Source organism: Notolepis coatsorum, assembly GCF_963971535.1.
Source record: "Notolepis coatsorum genome assembly, chromosome: 19".
Lineage (NCBI taxonomy): Eukaryota > Metazoa > Chordata > Actinopteri > Aulopiformes > Paralepididae > Notolepis > Notolepis coatsorum.
The window spans coordinates 13,540,750-13,557,437 of record NC_140183.1 but is presented as its reverse complement, the minus strand read 5'-3'; the positions used below and the strand labels follow the sequence as shown (position 1 = coordinate 13,557,437).

General features: G+C 46.4%; 1 protein-coding gene across 1 annotated transcript in view; it reads left to right on the top strand.

Annotated features, from left to right (window-relative positions):
- Nucleotides 1-16,688, top strand: part of has2 (hyaluronan synthase 2) — a 276,517-nt gene that overhangs the window by 257,379 nt on the left and 2,450 nt on the right. Inside the window, exons 2-3 of the mRNA XM_084336929.1 lie at nt 1,151-1,777; nt 16,504-16,605. Coding sequence (XP_084193055.1) covers nt 1,151-1,777; nt 16,504-16,605 — 729 coding nt within the window. The remainder of the gene's footprint in view (nt 1-1,150; nt 1,778-16,503; nt 16,606-16,688) is intronic.

Sequence of the window (16,688 nt, the reverse complement as noted above, 5' to 3'; positions counted from 1 at the left end):
AAAAGTGTCTTTTCAGTCCGTCAGTATAGTATAGTATAGTCATGTACTGTAAAGCCTGCCTGCTGCCAGTTGTGACAGTTCCTCTTCCTCTGTTCTGGCGGTCCTGTGGCTGCGAGACAGCCCAGGTCGCTTCTTAACCCCCCTCCCAGACCCCTGGGTTCGCATAGACATTTTCGGAAAGGAATAAACCATGATGCATACATGTATAGAATACAATTTTAATTTTTTATTATTTTAAATGCAATGAAATGAAAAACCAAAGTAAATCATAATTGTGTTTGTTAGATACCCTCTAATCCTGTTACAAAGTAAACATTTCCTTAACCAGTTACCATCTGGTCTCCCCCGGTGAGACAGAGTCATGACCTCCCATGTTTATATTAGCCTTGGGTCCTGTGTGATGAGATTAATCAAATATGGACCTACTGCTGAAGAACTCTCTGAAGGACTAATGTCCTCTCTGAAGGACTCATGTCCTCCCTGAAGGACTCCTGTCCTCTCTGAAAGACTCCTGTCCCCTCTGAAGGAGTAATGTCCTCTCTGAAGGACGGAGTAATGTCCTCTCTGAAGGAGTAATGTCCTCTCTGAAGGACTCATGTCCTCCCTGAAGGACTCCTGTCCTCTCTGAAAGACTCCTGTCCCCTCTGAAGGAGTAATGTCCTCTCTGAAGGACGGAGTAATGTCCTCTCTGAAGGAGTAATGTCCTCTCTGAAGGAGTAATGTCCTCTCTGAAGGAGTAATGTCCTCTCTGAAGGAGTAATGTCCTCTCTGAAGGACTAATGAAGGACTCATGTCCTCTCTGAAGGACTCCTATCCTGCTCCATAACTTCTACATCCACCAGGGTTGGGATCAATTCACCTTCAAAACAGTCAATTCAGAATTCTGACAGAAATTGCCGTGCACACGATCGAACGATTCGTTCTCATTTACTTTGTCGAGAGGTTGGATAATCAATTGCATTAGTGGGTTGAATGCATCCCCTGTTATGGATCCCTGTTCTCCTCTCCAGTCCTGACCTACACCTCAACAGAATCCGTAGCTCGCCGTGGTGGTGGGGGCCTTTCCTCCACCGCTAGAACCCGAGTTGCGCCGGAGAGCGACGGGGAATCCTCACTAACAATCTGCCCGTGTGTTTGTCTCTCTCCGCAGATGAAATGCGACAGGGCCCTGACCTACCTGCGTGTCTTCGGCACCACGATGTTCGGCGTGTCCCTGCTGGTTGGCATCTCCACAGCCTACATCATGGGCTACCAGTTCTTCACCACCGCCCACCACCACCTGTCCTTCGGCCTGTACGGCGCCATCCTGGTCATCCACCTCGTCATCCAGAGCCTCTTCGCCGTGCTGGAGCACCGGAACATGCGGCGATCCCTGGAGACGCCCATCAAGCTGAACAAGACGCTGGCGCTGTGCATCGCGGCGTACCAGGAGGACCCCAACTACCTGCGGAAGTGCCTGGTGTCCGTCAAGCGGCTGACGTACCCCGGGATCAAGGTGATCATGGTGATCGACGGCAACGCGGACGACGACCTGTACATGATGGAGATATTCAAGGAGGTCATGGGGTGGGACAAGGCGGCCACGTACGTGTGGAGGAGCAACTACCACCACCGGGGGCCGGACGAGACGGACGAGGGCTACGCCGAGAGCCTGGGGCAGATCCAGCGCCTGGTGCTCAACAACAAGTGCATCTGCATCATGCAGAAGTGGGGCGGCAAGCGGGAGGTGATGTACACCGCCTTCAAGGCGCTGGGCCGGAGCGTGGACTATGTACAGGTGAGAGCACGAGGAGAGAGCGAGGGGAGCATGGGGGGAGGGAGGGAGGGAGGGAGGGAGGGAGGGAGGGAGGGAGGGAGGGAGGGAGGGAGGGAGGGAGGGAGGGAGGGAGGAGCAGGGGGGAGGTAGGGAGGGAGGGAGAAAGCGCATAGGAGTGTTTGTGGACAGCTAAGGTACGGAAGAAAGGAAGAAGGGAGAGAGAGAGAAAGAGAGAGAGAGAGATGAGGGGATGACTGGGGAAGGAAGGGGGTCATGCCAAGCCAAATATGAGGTCCACAAAGAGGCTTTTGTTGTCAGATGGATGATGTCTGTGTGCATGTCATGTAGTGTAGTCTAGTCTAGTCTAGTGTAGTCTAGTGTAGTGTAGTGTAGTGTAGAGTAGAGTACTGTAGTGTAGAGTAGAGTAGTGTAGAGTACTGTAGAGTAGAGTAGAGTAGAGTACTGTAGTGTAGAGTAGAGTAGTGTAGAGTACTGTAGAGTAGAGTAGAGTAGAGTACTGTAGTGTAGCGTAGTGTAGTGTAGCGTAGTGCAGCGTAGTGTAGTGTAGAGTAGTGGAGAGTAGAGTACTGTAGTGTAGCGTAGTGTAGTGTAGAGTAGTGTAGAGTAGAGTACTGTAGTGTAGTGTAGCGTAGTGCAGTGTAGCGTAGTGTAGTGTAGAGTAGTGGAGAGTAGAGTACTGTAGTGTAGTGTAGCGTAGTGCAGTGTAGTGTAGTGTAGTGTAGTGGAGAGTAGAGTACTGTAGTGTAGCGTAGTGCAGCGTAGTGCAGCGTAGTGTAGTGTAGTGGAGAGTAGAGTACTGTAGTGTAGCGTAGTGTAGTGTAGTGTAGTGTAGCGTAGTGTAGTGTAGAGTAGAGTAGAGTAGCGTAGTGTAGTGTAGTGTAGTGTAGCGTAGTGTAGTGTAGTGTAGCGTAGTGTAGTGTAGAGTAGAGTAGAGTAGTGTAGAGTAGAGTACTGTAGTGTAGCGTAGTGCAGCGTAGTGTAGAGTAGTGTAGTGTAGAGTAGAGTACTGTAGTGTAGCGTAGTGTAGCGTAGTGTAGCGTAGTGTAGTGTAGCGTAGCCTAACCTAGCATAAAGAACTGGCAAGGCTAGCTGACAAATGAATGAAACAGCAGATCTCAGATTTCACAGTTACATCATCTGTCTCACTGGTTTTCATACTTTCATACGTCATCCTCTGTCTTTTTAATATTACATTATTTTTACCAAAACTATTTTGTGGGCTATTTTGAAAACTATTTGCCCAGTTTTTAGGATATTTACATTAACCCACATTATTGGATTAATATTTTCTTATAGGAGTCAGGAATGCCATGGTAGTTGCATAGAAGTAGCATAAATATATAGACAGTCTTTGAAGCCTTTAAAATCAGGAGTCGAAGTCTAAGGAATCAACATGACTCATCAGTGAAACAATGGTGATGCGATGGTAGGCCATTGGAGCAAAGTGTAAGTCAATGGAACACATATAATCCTAGTGTAAATCAATGGAACATACATGATCACACTGTAAGTCTATGGAACAGATATTATCGTAGTGTAAGTCTATGGAACATACATTATCCTAGTGTAAGTCAATGGAACCAACGTTATCCTAGTGTAAGTCAATGGAACCAACAGTATCCTAGTGTAAGTCAATGGAACCAACATTATCCTAGTGTAAGTCAATGGAACCAACAGTATCCTAGTGTAAGTCAAAGGAACAAACATTATCCTAGTGTAAGTCTATGGGTCAGACATTATCCTAGTGTAAATCAATGGAACAAACATTATCCTACTGTAAGTCTATGGAATGTACACACTCACTTTAAACAAACACTCACCTTACCACTCACTTTACTCACGTTAGACACTTTAACACACTTTTGATGTATCTATTATTAAATAGATTTGCACTACATTCATACCTCATTTGCACCCTACCCTAAGTTTTGTACCTCTGCATTGTACCTCACTGTTACTCATTTTACTCTGTATTGTATATTGTATATATGTATATTGACTTTACTTACTCTTTACTCTTTCCTTATAACTTTTTTTTTCACTTACTTTCTTTTTACTGTATGTAGCACACTCTCAGGGGCTCATACAGAAACAAGCATTTCATCATAAAGAATTCTGTATTTTGTTGTGACTAATAATAAACAAACTTGAACTTGAACTTGAACAAACATAATCCTAGTGTAAATCAATGTAACAAACATAATCCTAGTGTAAATTAATGGGGGGGGATCCATATTCTACTGTAAATGAAGGAAACAAAGTGTTTTTTTGGGTGTGAGGGAGTGATGTGGTCTGGCGATCCTGAGGAGGCTGGGTGTCTAGGTGGGACGAGCTGAGCCGCTCGAGGTGGGACGGGAGTCTGAACATCGCTCTTACTGCTCCCAGAGGGCAGGCAGCGTAATGCTGCTAACATCTGGATCACATGGAAATAAACAGCAGTTAAACACATTACAGTCGGTCCCGAGCGAGCTGGCACTCGTGTTAGTAAAGAATTAAAAAAAGATTGTGTTACCGCCACTCAAAGAGGGAGATTTTGGTGTTGGATTCTGTTCTCGTGGTAACAAGGTCAGTCTGGGCAGACTGTAGGCAAGCGGGCCAGCTGACAATGTGAGTAGAGTAGACCTCTACAAGCAGAAAACACCTCTACACGTAGAAAACACCTCTACACGTAGAAAACACCTATACACGTAGAAAACACCTCTACAAGCAGAAAACACCTCTACACATAGAAAACACCTCTACAAGCAGAAAACACCTCTACAAGCAGAAAACACCTCTACAAGCAGTAGGGATGTCTTAAATACTTCGAAGCTTCGAAGCTTTGTTCGATGGCACAAGCTTAAAAAGAATCGAAGTAAAAAAGAAAAGAAAAAAAAAATCTTTTTTTCCTCCAAAATCTTGCGCCTCCATTCCAATGAAACGAAAGTAAGCGGCGCCTTCCCGCCTCCATTCCAATGAAACGAAAGTAAGCGGCGCCTTCCCGCCTCCATTCCAATGAAACGAAAGTAAGCGGCGCCTTCCCGCCTCCATTCCAATGAAATGAAAGTAAGCGGCGCCTCGACTCCACCTCTCTACAACAAGCATGTGGAGATGATCTGTGTTGAAAACAACAAGGACATGTGCAGCAGACATGTCGACAAAGAAGTCATCAGACGTATGGTTACACTTTAAAATATGCAAAGAAAATGCCCAAAAAGCCGAGTGCCAGATATGCCAGAAGAAAATGGCATATCACAACTTAACAACTTTGTCAAATCACCTAAAAAACGTAAGTATCATTGTACATGACGGCGACGCCACACAAAACATTAATAAGGCTATGCCTATGCTGCTATGACCAATGTGTTACCAAGTTGGCTAATTTAATTGTAATCATCTGCTTTTGTAGGTGCATTGTCTGATATAATTATAAATTATAAATGATAAATTAAATATAATATAATTGTTTGCTTGATAGACGAAGGTTGCAACATAATTATGTAATGTCATGTCGTTGGCTGTGAGAGCAGCCCCACTGCACCCAGGCAGCGCAGCCGAGTGAAACCTTGTTGGCTGCGTCACAGTCACGAAAGGGGCTACTTAATAATAGTAATAAAAAAAGATAGTAATACTTAATCCAATCCACTTTATTTATAGAGAACATTTAAAAACAACAAAGTTGACCAAAGTGCTGTACAAGTCCCACAACATAAGATAAATACTATAATACATTATTATTATTATTATTTTTTTAAGCTTCGAATTAAAATCGAAGCTCGGCCCCGAAGCTTCGATTGCCAAAAAAAGCTTCGAAGGTCAGCCCTAACAAGCAGAGAACACCTCTACAAGTAGAAAACACCTCAAAACATCTCTACAAGTAGAAAATACCTCTACAAGCAGAGAACACCTCTACAAGCAGAGAACACCTCTACAAGTAGAGAACACCTCTACAAGCAGAGAACACCTCTACAAGCAGAGAACACCTCTACAAGCAGAGAACACCTCTACAAGCAGAGAACACCTCTACAAGCAGAGAACACCTCTACACATAGAGTCCACATCTACACATAGAGTCCACATCTACAAGGTGATACAAGACTAGTGGGGGTGTCGGTGTCTGATGAAGGTTCCGAGAGTCTATTGAACAAATAGCGTGTGATACAAAACTATAGAACTGAGGAATGAAACACTAGAACATAAAACTGAAAGGCAATAAAGAAAAGAACAGACTAGACACTAAAACTCTACTAATGAAGAACACGTACTGTCAGAACAATGACACCACAAGGACTGAACAGAAAAACACAGAGGGATATTGACAAAGACAAGACATAGAGAGAGAGAGAGAGAGAGAGAGAGAGAGAGAGAGAGAGAGAGAGAGAGAGAGAGAGAGAGAGAGAGAGAGAGAGAGAGAGAGAGAGAGAGAGAGAGAGAGGGAGAGAGAGAGAGTGTAGAGGGTGTAGACTGCAGAGGGTATGTGTGAGGCATTAGAAGTGGTCTTGTAAACGAGGGGCTAACGCTAGGAGGCTGCCACGTGCCAATAGAGGTTTGCTGTTTACCGACAGCAGCCTTTCAATCCACCCATCAAATTAACAAGCCATTATCTCTGTGCCAAAGGGTGCATACGCCTCTCTCTCTCCCTCTCTCTCTCTCTCTCTCTCTCTCTCTCTCTCTCTCTCTCTCTCTCTCTCTCTCTCTCTCTCTCTCTCTCTCTCTCTCTCTCTCTCTCTCAGAACAGAAACAGAAATAAGAGGCAGCATGAGTGGGAGAATCAAGTTTCCAGTGGTTTGGTCTTACTGGGTCTTTAGGGGAGTATGGTGGGACAGTGGTTTGGTCTTACTGGGTCTTTAGGGGAGTATGGTGGCACAGTGGTTTGGTCTTACTGGGTCTGTAGGGGAGTATGGTGGGACAGTGGTTTGGTCTTACTGGGTCTTTAGGGGAGTATGGTGGGACAGTGGTTTGGTCTTACTGGGTCTTTAGGGGAGTATGGTGGGACAGTGGTTTGGTCTTACTGGGTCTTTAGGGGAGTATGGTGGGACAGTGGTTTGGTCTTACTGGGTCTTTATGGGAGTATGGTGGCACAGTGGTTTGGTCTTACTGGGTCTGTAGGGGAGTATGGTGGGACAGTGGTTTGGTCTTACTGGGTCTTTAGGGGAGTATGGTGACACAGTGGTTTGGTCTTACTGGGTCTTTAGGGGAGTATGGTTGGACAGTGGTTTGGTCTTACTGGGTCTTTAGGGGAGTATGGTGGCACAGTGGTTTGGTCTTACTGGGTCTGTAGGGGAGTATGGTGGCACAGTGGTTTGGTCTTACTGGGTCTGTAGGGGAGTATGGTGGTTTGTTTAGTGCTGTTGCCTCACAGCAAGACGGTCCTGGGTGTGAACTTGACCCAGGGGGGAGGGGGTTCTCTCTCTGTGTAGGTTTGCACGTTATCCGTGTGTCCGCCTGGGTTCCCTCTGGGTTCTCCGGTTTCCTCCACGCCTGCCAAGGCACTGGCATTAGAACCGGAGTTGGTCCCGGGGCGACGGACTATGGATGCCCACCGCTCCTAAATAGTTCGGACATGTTATAAATGCACAGGATACATTCCTCGTAACTGCAAAAGATATTGTAATTCTGACTCTTGAGAGGGAAGTGTGATGACGCGAAAGGAATAGAATCCAATTCAGAACGTCAAGCTTTCTCTTTAAAGGAACACGCCAACATTTTGGGAAACGTAGCTTACAGTCTTCTCCAGAGAGAGACAAGAAGATAGATACCAGTTTCCTCTCTGTGCCACGTTAGCCTAGCTTAGCACAATGAATGGAAGCGAACATGGCCGGTTAGCCTTCTGGAGAGGTGTTAGTTGGACAATGCCTAGGCTAACCGGCCACGTCCGCTTCCATTCATTGTGCTAAGCTAGGCTAACGTGCCGCCAGATAGCTTTCTACTGAACGCACAGAGAGGAAACTGGTATCTATCTCCTTGTCTCTCTCTGGAGAAGACGATAAGCAAATTTCCCAAAATGTTGGCGTGTTCCTTTAAAAGCACATTGTTATCGCCCGAGCTGAACAGAAAATACACAACACCAAAGGTGCAGTCGAGCAGTCAGAGTTAGTTCCGCCTGATTATCTAGTGGCGAGGAAACATCTCCGTCTGCTTGACAGGTAGACTTTCTGTGAGAGCATTCTGTGAGAGAAAAGCTCCACTTCAACTGAACCACGCCTGTGTTCGCCGACAGGATACGTGTCACGCAACACAACCTCTCATTCATCTTTATTAGATCTCGACGGTAAACCGAGTCAAGACGGGAAGTTCCAGAAAAGATTACAACCACCGTGTTTTTGAAACACAAGCCCAGAATCTGAGCAAACACTTGATAATGGTCACATATCGAAAGTGAGAACATGTGTTTTTCCGCTCTCTCTTTTTCCACCCCCTGGGCTTCAATTATTCCTATAGTCTCTGATCTGCGCCTTAAATCGAGTTAAAGGCCTAAATCACACGTCTCTGCACTGCCAGGTGTGTTTCCCCAGTAGCGCTGCTCGCTTGGCTGACCTCAAACCTCAGGTCGTGAAACAAAGCTGAAAGGTGATCTTAATGGGGCTCATGTGGATCCCTGCGGCGCTCTCGTGTCAGTGCTCAGATTGGACCGGCGGCCCCATTGACTCTGGTGTCAGTGCTCAGATTGGACCGGCGGCCCCATTGACTCTGGTGTCAGTGCTCAGATTGGACCGGCGGCCCCATTGACTCTGGTGTCAGTGCTCAGATTGGACCGGCGGCCCCATTGACTCTGGTGTCAGTGCTCAGATTGGACCGGCGGCCCCATTGACTCTGGTGTCAACATGGTGTCTGATGGTGGTCAGCATGGTGTCTGATGGTGGTCAGCATGGTGGTGTCTGATGGCGACCAAGTACAACACACCTGCTACTTGAATCAACCGTGTGACCAACTGCCTTAACATATTCACTGTTTTGCAAATGCACTGTTTGCGTGTTTATCTTGGTGTACAGTAGTGGGTATGTAGTAATGGTTCTATAAAAGCCCACTTGGCGGTGGTTTCCCCTCTGCGTCTCGCCTAACAAACTCAGCTGTTATAAAATCACTGTGAACCGCAGCTTCTTGTGGCTTGTGGCTCAATTATTCTCTACTGAACCATTTCGATTATGCCATAACTCCCGGGAAGAGTTGGACTCTACATCGTTAGCTCAGAGACCTTGTTCTGCTGCGAACCGGGACAAAGAAGTCACCGTTCCTTTGCGATGTTCCTGTCTCAGCAGACCACGCTTGATATTTAGCTACACGCATCCAGTCCGAGCTGCCTCACACACGCATCTAGTCCGAGCTGCCTCACACACGCATCTAGTCCGAGCTGCCTCACACACGCATCTAGTCCGAGCTGCCTCACACACGCATCTAGTCCGAGCTGCCTCACACACGCATCTAGTCCGAGCTGCCTCACACACGCATCTAGTCCGAGCTGCCTCACACACGCATCCAGTCCGAGCTGCCTCACACACGCATCCAGTCCGAGCTGCCTCACACACGCATCCAGTCCGAGCTGCCTCACACACGCATCCAGTCCGAGCTGCCTCACACACGCATCCAGTCCGAGCTGCCTCACACACGCATCCAGTCCGAGCTGCCTCACACACGCATCCAGTCCGAGCGCCTCGGAGCTGCTCGATGCGACGACAGTCTTCTACCTCTGGGCCCTGGGAGCTCCAGCGCAGCGGCTCGCCTCAGTAACAGGTGTTGACGGTGAAACGGTGTGAAGTCGTTCCCCGGCCCAGACAGTTCTTTCTCACCAGTCTGAGGATTTGTAACGGTGACTTTTTAGCCTCAACACATTTTACGACCCTGCTGCTACTAGAGGAGTAGAAGTGGGCTCTTTTGGGAACGCCCAACCCCCCCTCCCTCTTCCCCCAGCTTTCCCTAGTCACGGTCGGAGGACTCTTGGTCCTCGCCATGACGTTGCGCGTCTACGTCAGTTCACAGCCAGACCGTCGGTGATTGACAGTTTCTTCCCTCCTGGTGCCAAAGATGCCTGGCTGTAATTCTCTTTGACTTTCAGCTTGCTTATGGAATATGATACACTACTGGGAATAGATTGTTGAGCAACTGCCTATTGCCTGGTTTCAATTGACATCGTCGGTGATGGCACGCGACATAGAGCGGACTGCATTTGATTTACAAAATCAATACTTGATAGGACAGACAATCGAGCCGTTGATCCGCAAGGATGCCGGTCAAACCTGCCAAGTGATGCAGCGGCATTGAGTTAGTGAATCACGCCATTAGTCTTTATTGGTTTTAATGGCATCAGTGCTGTGTCAGTGTCTTGGTTCATGAAGACAAGGTGAACGTTGTCCTCAGATAACAGCGTTTAAAGCAGGAATTCAAAGCAAGGATCCAACCTATAGAGGTTCACGTTATTCCACTGGGCTGGGAGAGAGGGAATCATCCTATAGGTTCACGTTATTCCACTGGGCTGGGAGAGAGGGAATCATCCTATAGGTTCATGTTATTCCACTGGGCTGGGAGAGAGGGAATCCCCCAAGGCTCAGTCCTAGGCCCCCTGCTCTTCATCTGCTACATTCTCCCCCTCGGTCACATCATTCGCAAATACAACCTCAATTTCCACTGCTATGCTGATGACACCCAAATCTACATCACTACACAATCCCCCCACAGCCCTCCCCTCAGTCACATTGAATCCTGCATCACTGAACTACAAACCTGGATGACCCATAACCTCCTCAAATTAAATAGCGACAAGACAGAACTCATCGGCACCAACACCACCCTCACCAGATCCGGACCCATCACACTCACCATCAATGACTCCACCATCACCCCCTCCTCCCTAGTCCGCAACCTCGGTGTCATCCTCGACCCCACCCTCTCATTTGACCCCCATGTCCGCTCCATTGTCAAAACTTCATATTTTCACCTCCGCAACATTGCCAAAATCCGTCACTGCCTCTCCCCCCCTGCTGCTGAATCCCTCATACATGCCTTCATCTCCTCCCGCCTGGACTACTGTAACTCCCTCCTCACTGGCATCACCTCCCGCTCCCTCCATAAACTGCAGATGGTCCAAAACTCAACCGCCCGCCTCCTCACTAACACCCGGTCCCGCGAACACATCACTCCTGTCCTCCACTCCCTCCACTGGCTCCCGATCAAGGAACGAATTAACTTCAAAACACTACTCCTCACCTTCAAAGCCCTCCATAGCCTGCCCCCCCCCCCCCCCCCCCCTACCTGACTGACCTCCTTCTCCCCTACCGCCCCACCCGTTCCCTCCGGTCCTCTTCCACTCTTTCCCTCACTGTCCCGTCATCCAAACTCAAAAGTTTCGGTGACCGGGCATTCTCACGAGCTGCACCCCGACTCTGGAACTCCCTCCCTCAGACCATCAGAGACTCTCCCTCACTCTCCACCTTCAAATCCAGACTCAAAACCTACCTGTTCTCCCAAGCATTCAACCTTCCTTACCCATAACCACCCTCCTCCAACTCGCCACCATTTGCCCCTGCCCCACGTTCTCTCCTCTCCTGCCCACCCCCCTTGGTTTTCCCTTACTCTCCTCCTGACTGTCTCCCCTACTCACTCCCGTATTTGTTATCCGTTACTTGTGGTTTTATGTTTCCTGTGTATTCTTATTGTCCTCCGTTTCCCTGTGGTTCTGTTTCTTTGTTTTTCTTTGTTTCTTTTTTCTTTTTCTTTTTTTTGCCTATTGTCAGCGACTTTGGGTATTTGAAAAGCGCTTTACAAAATAAATGAATTATTATTATTATTATTATTATCCTATAGGGTCAGGTTATTCCACTGGGCTGGGTGTTCTGTGGAGACAGGACTTGGATACAATAGGAACAGAGTGTGTGGTCTCACAACTGAACTGTCAGTGAACAATCTCTGCTCAGTAAACGTTATTTATGGACAATTACTGCTGAGCAGAGCATGGGTAATTACCGTGGAAACACCAAACAAGAGAGAGGGCGATTACGCGGTTACGAGTTAGCACGCATGTGCACGCATTCACACACACTCACACACTTGACCTCCAATGCGAAATCTCAGCCTCCTGGACCAAGCTATAGAGCTGCAGGTCGCACCTAAAAATGCCACGAGAGTACCCATATACGGGGGGTACTATCCGGCTATATTTGTGGTAAGCTTCCTGATAACTATGTTATCATCACCTTTTAATTTATTCGTACATGGAATTGTTACAGTCCAACAGTGTCTTCAATACATATAGTTCACTTAAAATGATCAACTCAATTCTATGGCTGAAAGGAGCAGGAAGAGGAAGACTCTATTGTACCTGCCCCTACACACATACAGTACACTGATAGACTGTTCATAGCGCAATGTTTATCAAAACAAACAAAATGTACTTACACAGAAATGAAAACATCAAAATAATGAAAACATAAATATATGTATCTATCAGTTAATTGCATATTTACTGATGTTCATTAATTTATACACACACACTCCCACACACATGTATTATTTTATATTATACTTCTATATACTATACTATTATACTTGTATACTATATCATACTATAGTATGCTAAACTATATTATACTACACTATATTATATTGGTATAAAGTATTATACACTATTATTTTATATGTATACTGTTATTCATTTATATATTATCATCATGCGATAGGTATGTTTAAAGGTTTAACCGCTGACGTGTTCAGGGATAGCCGGGCCGGCTGCACGTCTCCTTCTAACGACGTATTAAGACGTCTCAGCTGCCAGCCTTCATCGGACCCTCATGGAACCTGTGTCTTAATAGATTGTCACAAAGAGGAGTTATGGATTCTTTAACATTTTACGGTACAGTGTGTTATCCTAGCCAACACGTAGCGCTACTTAACTCAGGCAGGCACTCTTTTGGAAATAATTTGATGAGCAATGACATTAATTCAGTAATTCAATACCGCTGCATCATTTGAGACATGCAGTAGAAGCTTGGTTGATTAATGGGTAACATTGCAATAAAAGCAGACTGAGCCTTTAAATATGATCTGGCACGATGGTATACAGTAGTACAGGCCATATGTTCACTGCGTGGAGGACCCCGGCACCGTGCTGCAGCCCCTCACCAGGCTCCGACACAAAGGGGCAAGTGTTTTAGCTTCCAAAATCAACCATGTCCTTTTCCAAATCAGGAGGCTCACGGTAAAATCAGATGTATCTTCATATGTTTTACTGAGGAACTGGGTGCGAATCGTATCGAATGTTATAGTGAGTTTCATAGGTTGGTTATGCATGGAACTGGACAACGTAGATATGTACTGTAGCACAGGGCCTATGCAACTCATTATAATGTACCAGGTTTCTCATTACTACATTAAGTGATTAGTGAAGTTATGACCTGCGCTAGTGAGCATCATGCCAGACACTGTTTGAATAGGGAACCATTCCATTAACAGCAGTTTATTACCTTGAAACACTCATTGTGTGACTAATTTCCCCCAGCGATGACGTTATCGTACATCTGCACGAGAAGACAAGCTGCCAGGTCTAACTCACTTAACAAAGATTTCACAACTATTTACTCCAACTGAGCCACTAATCGCCCCAGTAACTCTGGCGACATTTCATCAAAAGAAAACGGGGATTTTGTCCAAAGTTCAAAAGGAAAATTCACCGTAACACAGAATCCACACATTATTGATAATAATGTTATATGGCATATTTGTGAATATGAAGACGTTTCTCCTTAACCCTTTCACTACCACACTACAGAAGGTTAACCCTTTACTATCACACTACAGACAGGTACCCCTTTGTCGTGCGGCAGTGAAAGGGTTAACGTTATGTATTGTGTCAGTGAAAGGGTTAACCGTTTGGTAGTGCGGCAGTGAAAGGGTTATGCTGAGCAACCAGAGAGACTCCTTGTGATGAGGTCATCAAGAGATGAACCGTGGAGCTGCTACACAGTGGAGCTGCTTCTAGATTACTGGGATGTACATTTGTTGCTGCCTTTTTCTCCCAATTTAGTCGTTATGCCAATTACCCATGTGCGTCTCACCGTCACCTATCCTCGGTCTGGGGAGGGTGTAGACTACCACATGCTGCCCTACTGTCGGTCTGGGGAGGGTGTAAACTACCACATGCTGCCCTACTGTCAGTCTGGGGAGGGTGTAGACTACCACATGCTGCCCTACTGTCAGTCTGGGGAGGGTGTAGACTACCACATGCTGCCCTACTGTCGGCCTGGGGAGGGTGTAGACTACCACATACCTCCTCTGTTGGTCTGGAGAGGGTGTAGACTACCACATGCTGCCATACTGTCGGTCTGGGGAGGGTGTAGACTACCACATGCTGCCCTACTGTCGGTCTGGAGAGGGTGTAGACTACCACATACCTCCTCTGTTGGTCTGGAGAGGGTGTAGACTACCACATACCTACTCTGTTGGTCTGGAGAGGGTGTAGACTACCACATACCTCCTCTGTTGGTCTGGAGAGGGTGTAGACTACCACATACCTCCTCTGTTGGTCTGGAGAGGGTGTAGACTACCACATACCTCCTCTGTCGGTCTGGAGAGGGTGTAGACTACCACATACCTCCTCTGTTGGTCTGGAGAGGGTGTAGACTACCACATACCTCCTCTGTTGGTCTGGAGAGGGTGTAGACTACCACATACCTCCTCTGTTGGTCTGGAGAGGGTGTAGACTACCACATACCTCCTCTGTTGGTCTGGAGAGGGTGTAGACTACCACATGCCTCCACTGTCGGCCTGGGGAGGGTGTAGACTACCACTGGAGCTGCAAGCCCCAGAATTAAAGTCAGATTAATTTGAATTGAATGGCTCAGATAAAAATCCCATGAGCCCAGAAAGTGGGTCATTAATTCATCGTCAATGGACAGAAAGTGTCATTTTAGTGACATCACAAACTCTTGATGCTCTGATTCATAGCCCAGTGAGGCCATCCTTGTCAACGTTAATATACAGTATATTGACTGAACGTTCCAAGATCACTGGTGTTGCACAATGTAAATTCCGCGTTCGGGTGGATCTGCGCTTTAGGATGTAAACTTCAAGCTGGGTCTCATTACATACGTGCTGTATCGGCTATGTTGCCGTCTGCTCGTAAAGAGGAACCGGCTGTCGGTGTCAACATCTCAACGTCTTCCTTCTGATCATCTGACGCTTGGTCGGGTATGCTGCCATTTATGGACCATGCAGGAGAGAGAGGGAGAGGGAGAGAGAGAGAGTGTGATGGTGGTTCACCCCAAACAGCCCTCTTAATTATCTACACATCGACATGTGTGCCAAACACCTGAGCCAACATGAGCAAATGTTGATCGAAAATGGAAAGCCGTGATTCATGTGTTCTGCTCGACCCAGAGCGCCTCTGTTGATTCTTCTGACCAATAACAAACTCCAGTTCAATTTAGATGATGGGCTGCCTCTCGCTAGAGCCACCAAGATGTCTCTGTATCCACCATTAACTAAGATGTCTCTATATCCACCATTAACTAAGATGTCTCTGTATCCACCATTAACTAAGATGTCTCTATATCCACCATTAACTAAGATGTCTCTATATCCACCATTAACTAAGATGTCTCTATATCCACCATTAACTAAGATGTCTCTATATCCACCATTAACTAAGATGTCTCTATATCCACCATTAACCAAGATGTCTCTATATCCACCATTAACCAAGATGTCTCTATATCCACCATTAACCAAGATGTCTCTATATCCACCATTAACCAAGATGTCTCTGTATCCACCATTAACTAAGATGTCTCTGTATCCACCATTAACTAAGATGTCTCTGTACATCCATAGAGAGAGAGAGAGAGAGAGAGAGAGAGAGAGAGAGAGAGAGAGAGAGAGAGGGAGCATTCTCTCTACATTCCTACGTATATAAACCCTCATCCCTCCCATCACCTGCCTAACAACTTCACTCCTGATTTAGTCATGAATGAGTCTTTTCAAAAGGATCACAAGACATCAAGGTGGTTCTGGGATAAGCAGATGAGCACGGATAAGCATCTCTCTAGGCGTTCGCTCTCACGTTCATTAAACCAAATCAATGAATTAAATCTCACTATGTTACACTCCCAATCGAGGAGGAGGAAGCCAACCACTTCTAGGGGGCTCTAGGGAGATCTAGGGAGATCTAGGGGGCTCTAAGCTATAGGGAGATCTAGGGAGCAATAGGGAGATCTAGAGAGCTATAGGGAGATATATGCAGAGATATTTGGTGCAAATTCCTGACTTCCTTTCCCAGACGAAAGTTAACTGGCTGACGACAGGGTCGCCATGTGGAGAACCGACGTGTGAAGTGACAACTATTTTGCCAAATGTCCTCACTTGGAATAGACGAGGTGTCAGTTGTTCTCGCACAGAGTTTGCTTCCATAGCTTTGGTGTCATGGTTATGTTTTCTCTCCCGCTCAAAACAATCTAAAGAATTCAAATGAATAACTTTGAGGCATAATTTGATGCCCCCCCAGTTTAAAGGCTATAGGTTCTATAGTCTGGAAGGTGTAGAAGTCTGCCAGATGTTAGTAGTAATTAATCTTACTGGGTTTAAAACATGTGACTTTAGGTCCTGTGGTATTTGACCTTGGGTATTTTTTCTTTTTTCTTTCAGCGATCTCATTACTAACCATGTGACCTCCTTGTCCGTTTTACACAGTAAATGGCCTGATTGTTTTGGACTTTTCTTTTTCTTTTCATTGTGAAATGCTAAATTAAGCTTCTCTCTGCCAGGTGTGTGACTCGGACACCATGCTGGATCCTGCATCGTCCGTGGAGATGGTGAAGGTTCTAGAAGATGACCCCATGGTGGGGGGAGTGGGAGGGGACGTACAGGTATGGCATTTGTTTACATTTTGCGTCGATGGTACACTGTAAACTGAAGGGTGTTCATGTAGATTGGGGTTAAAGTTCAAATC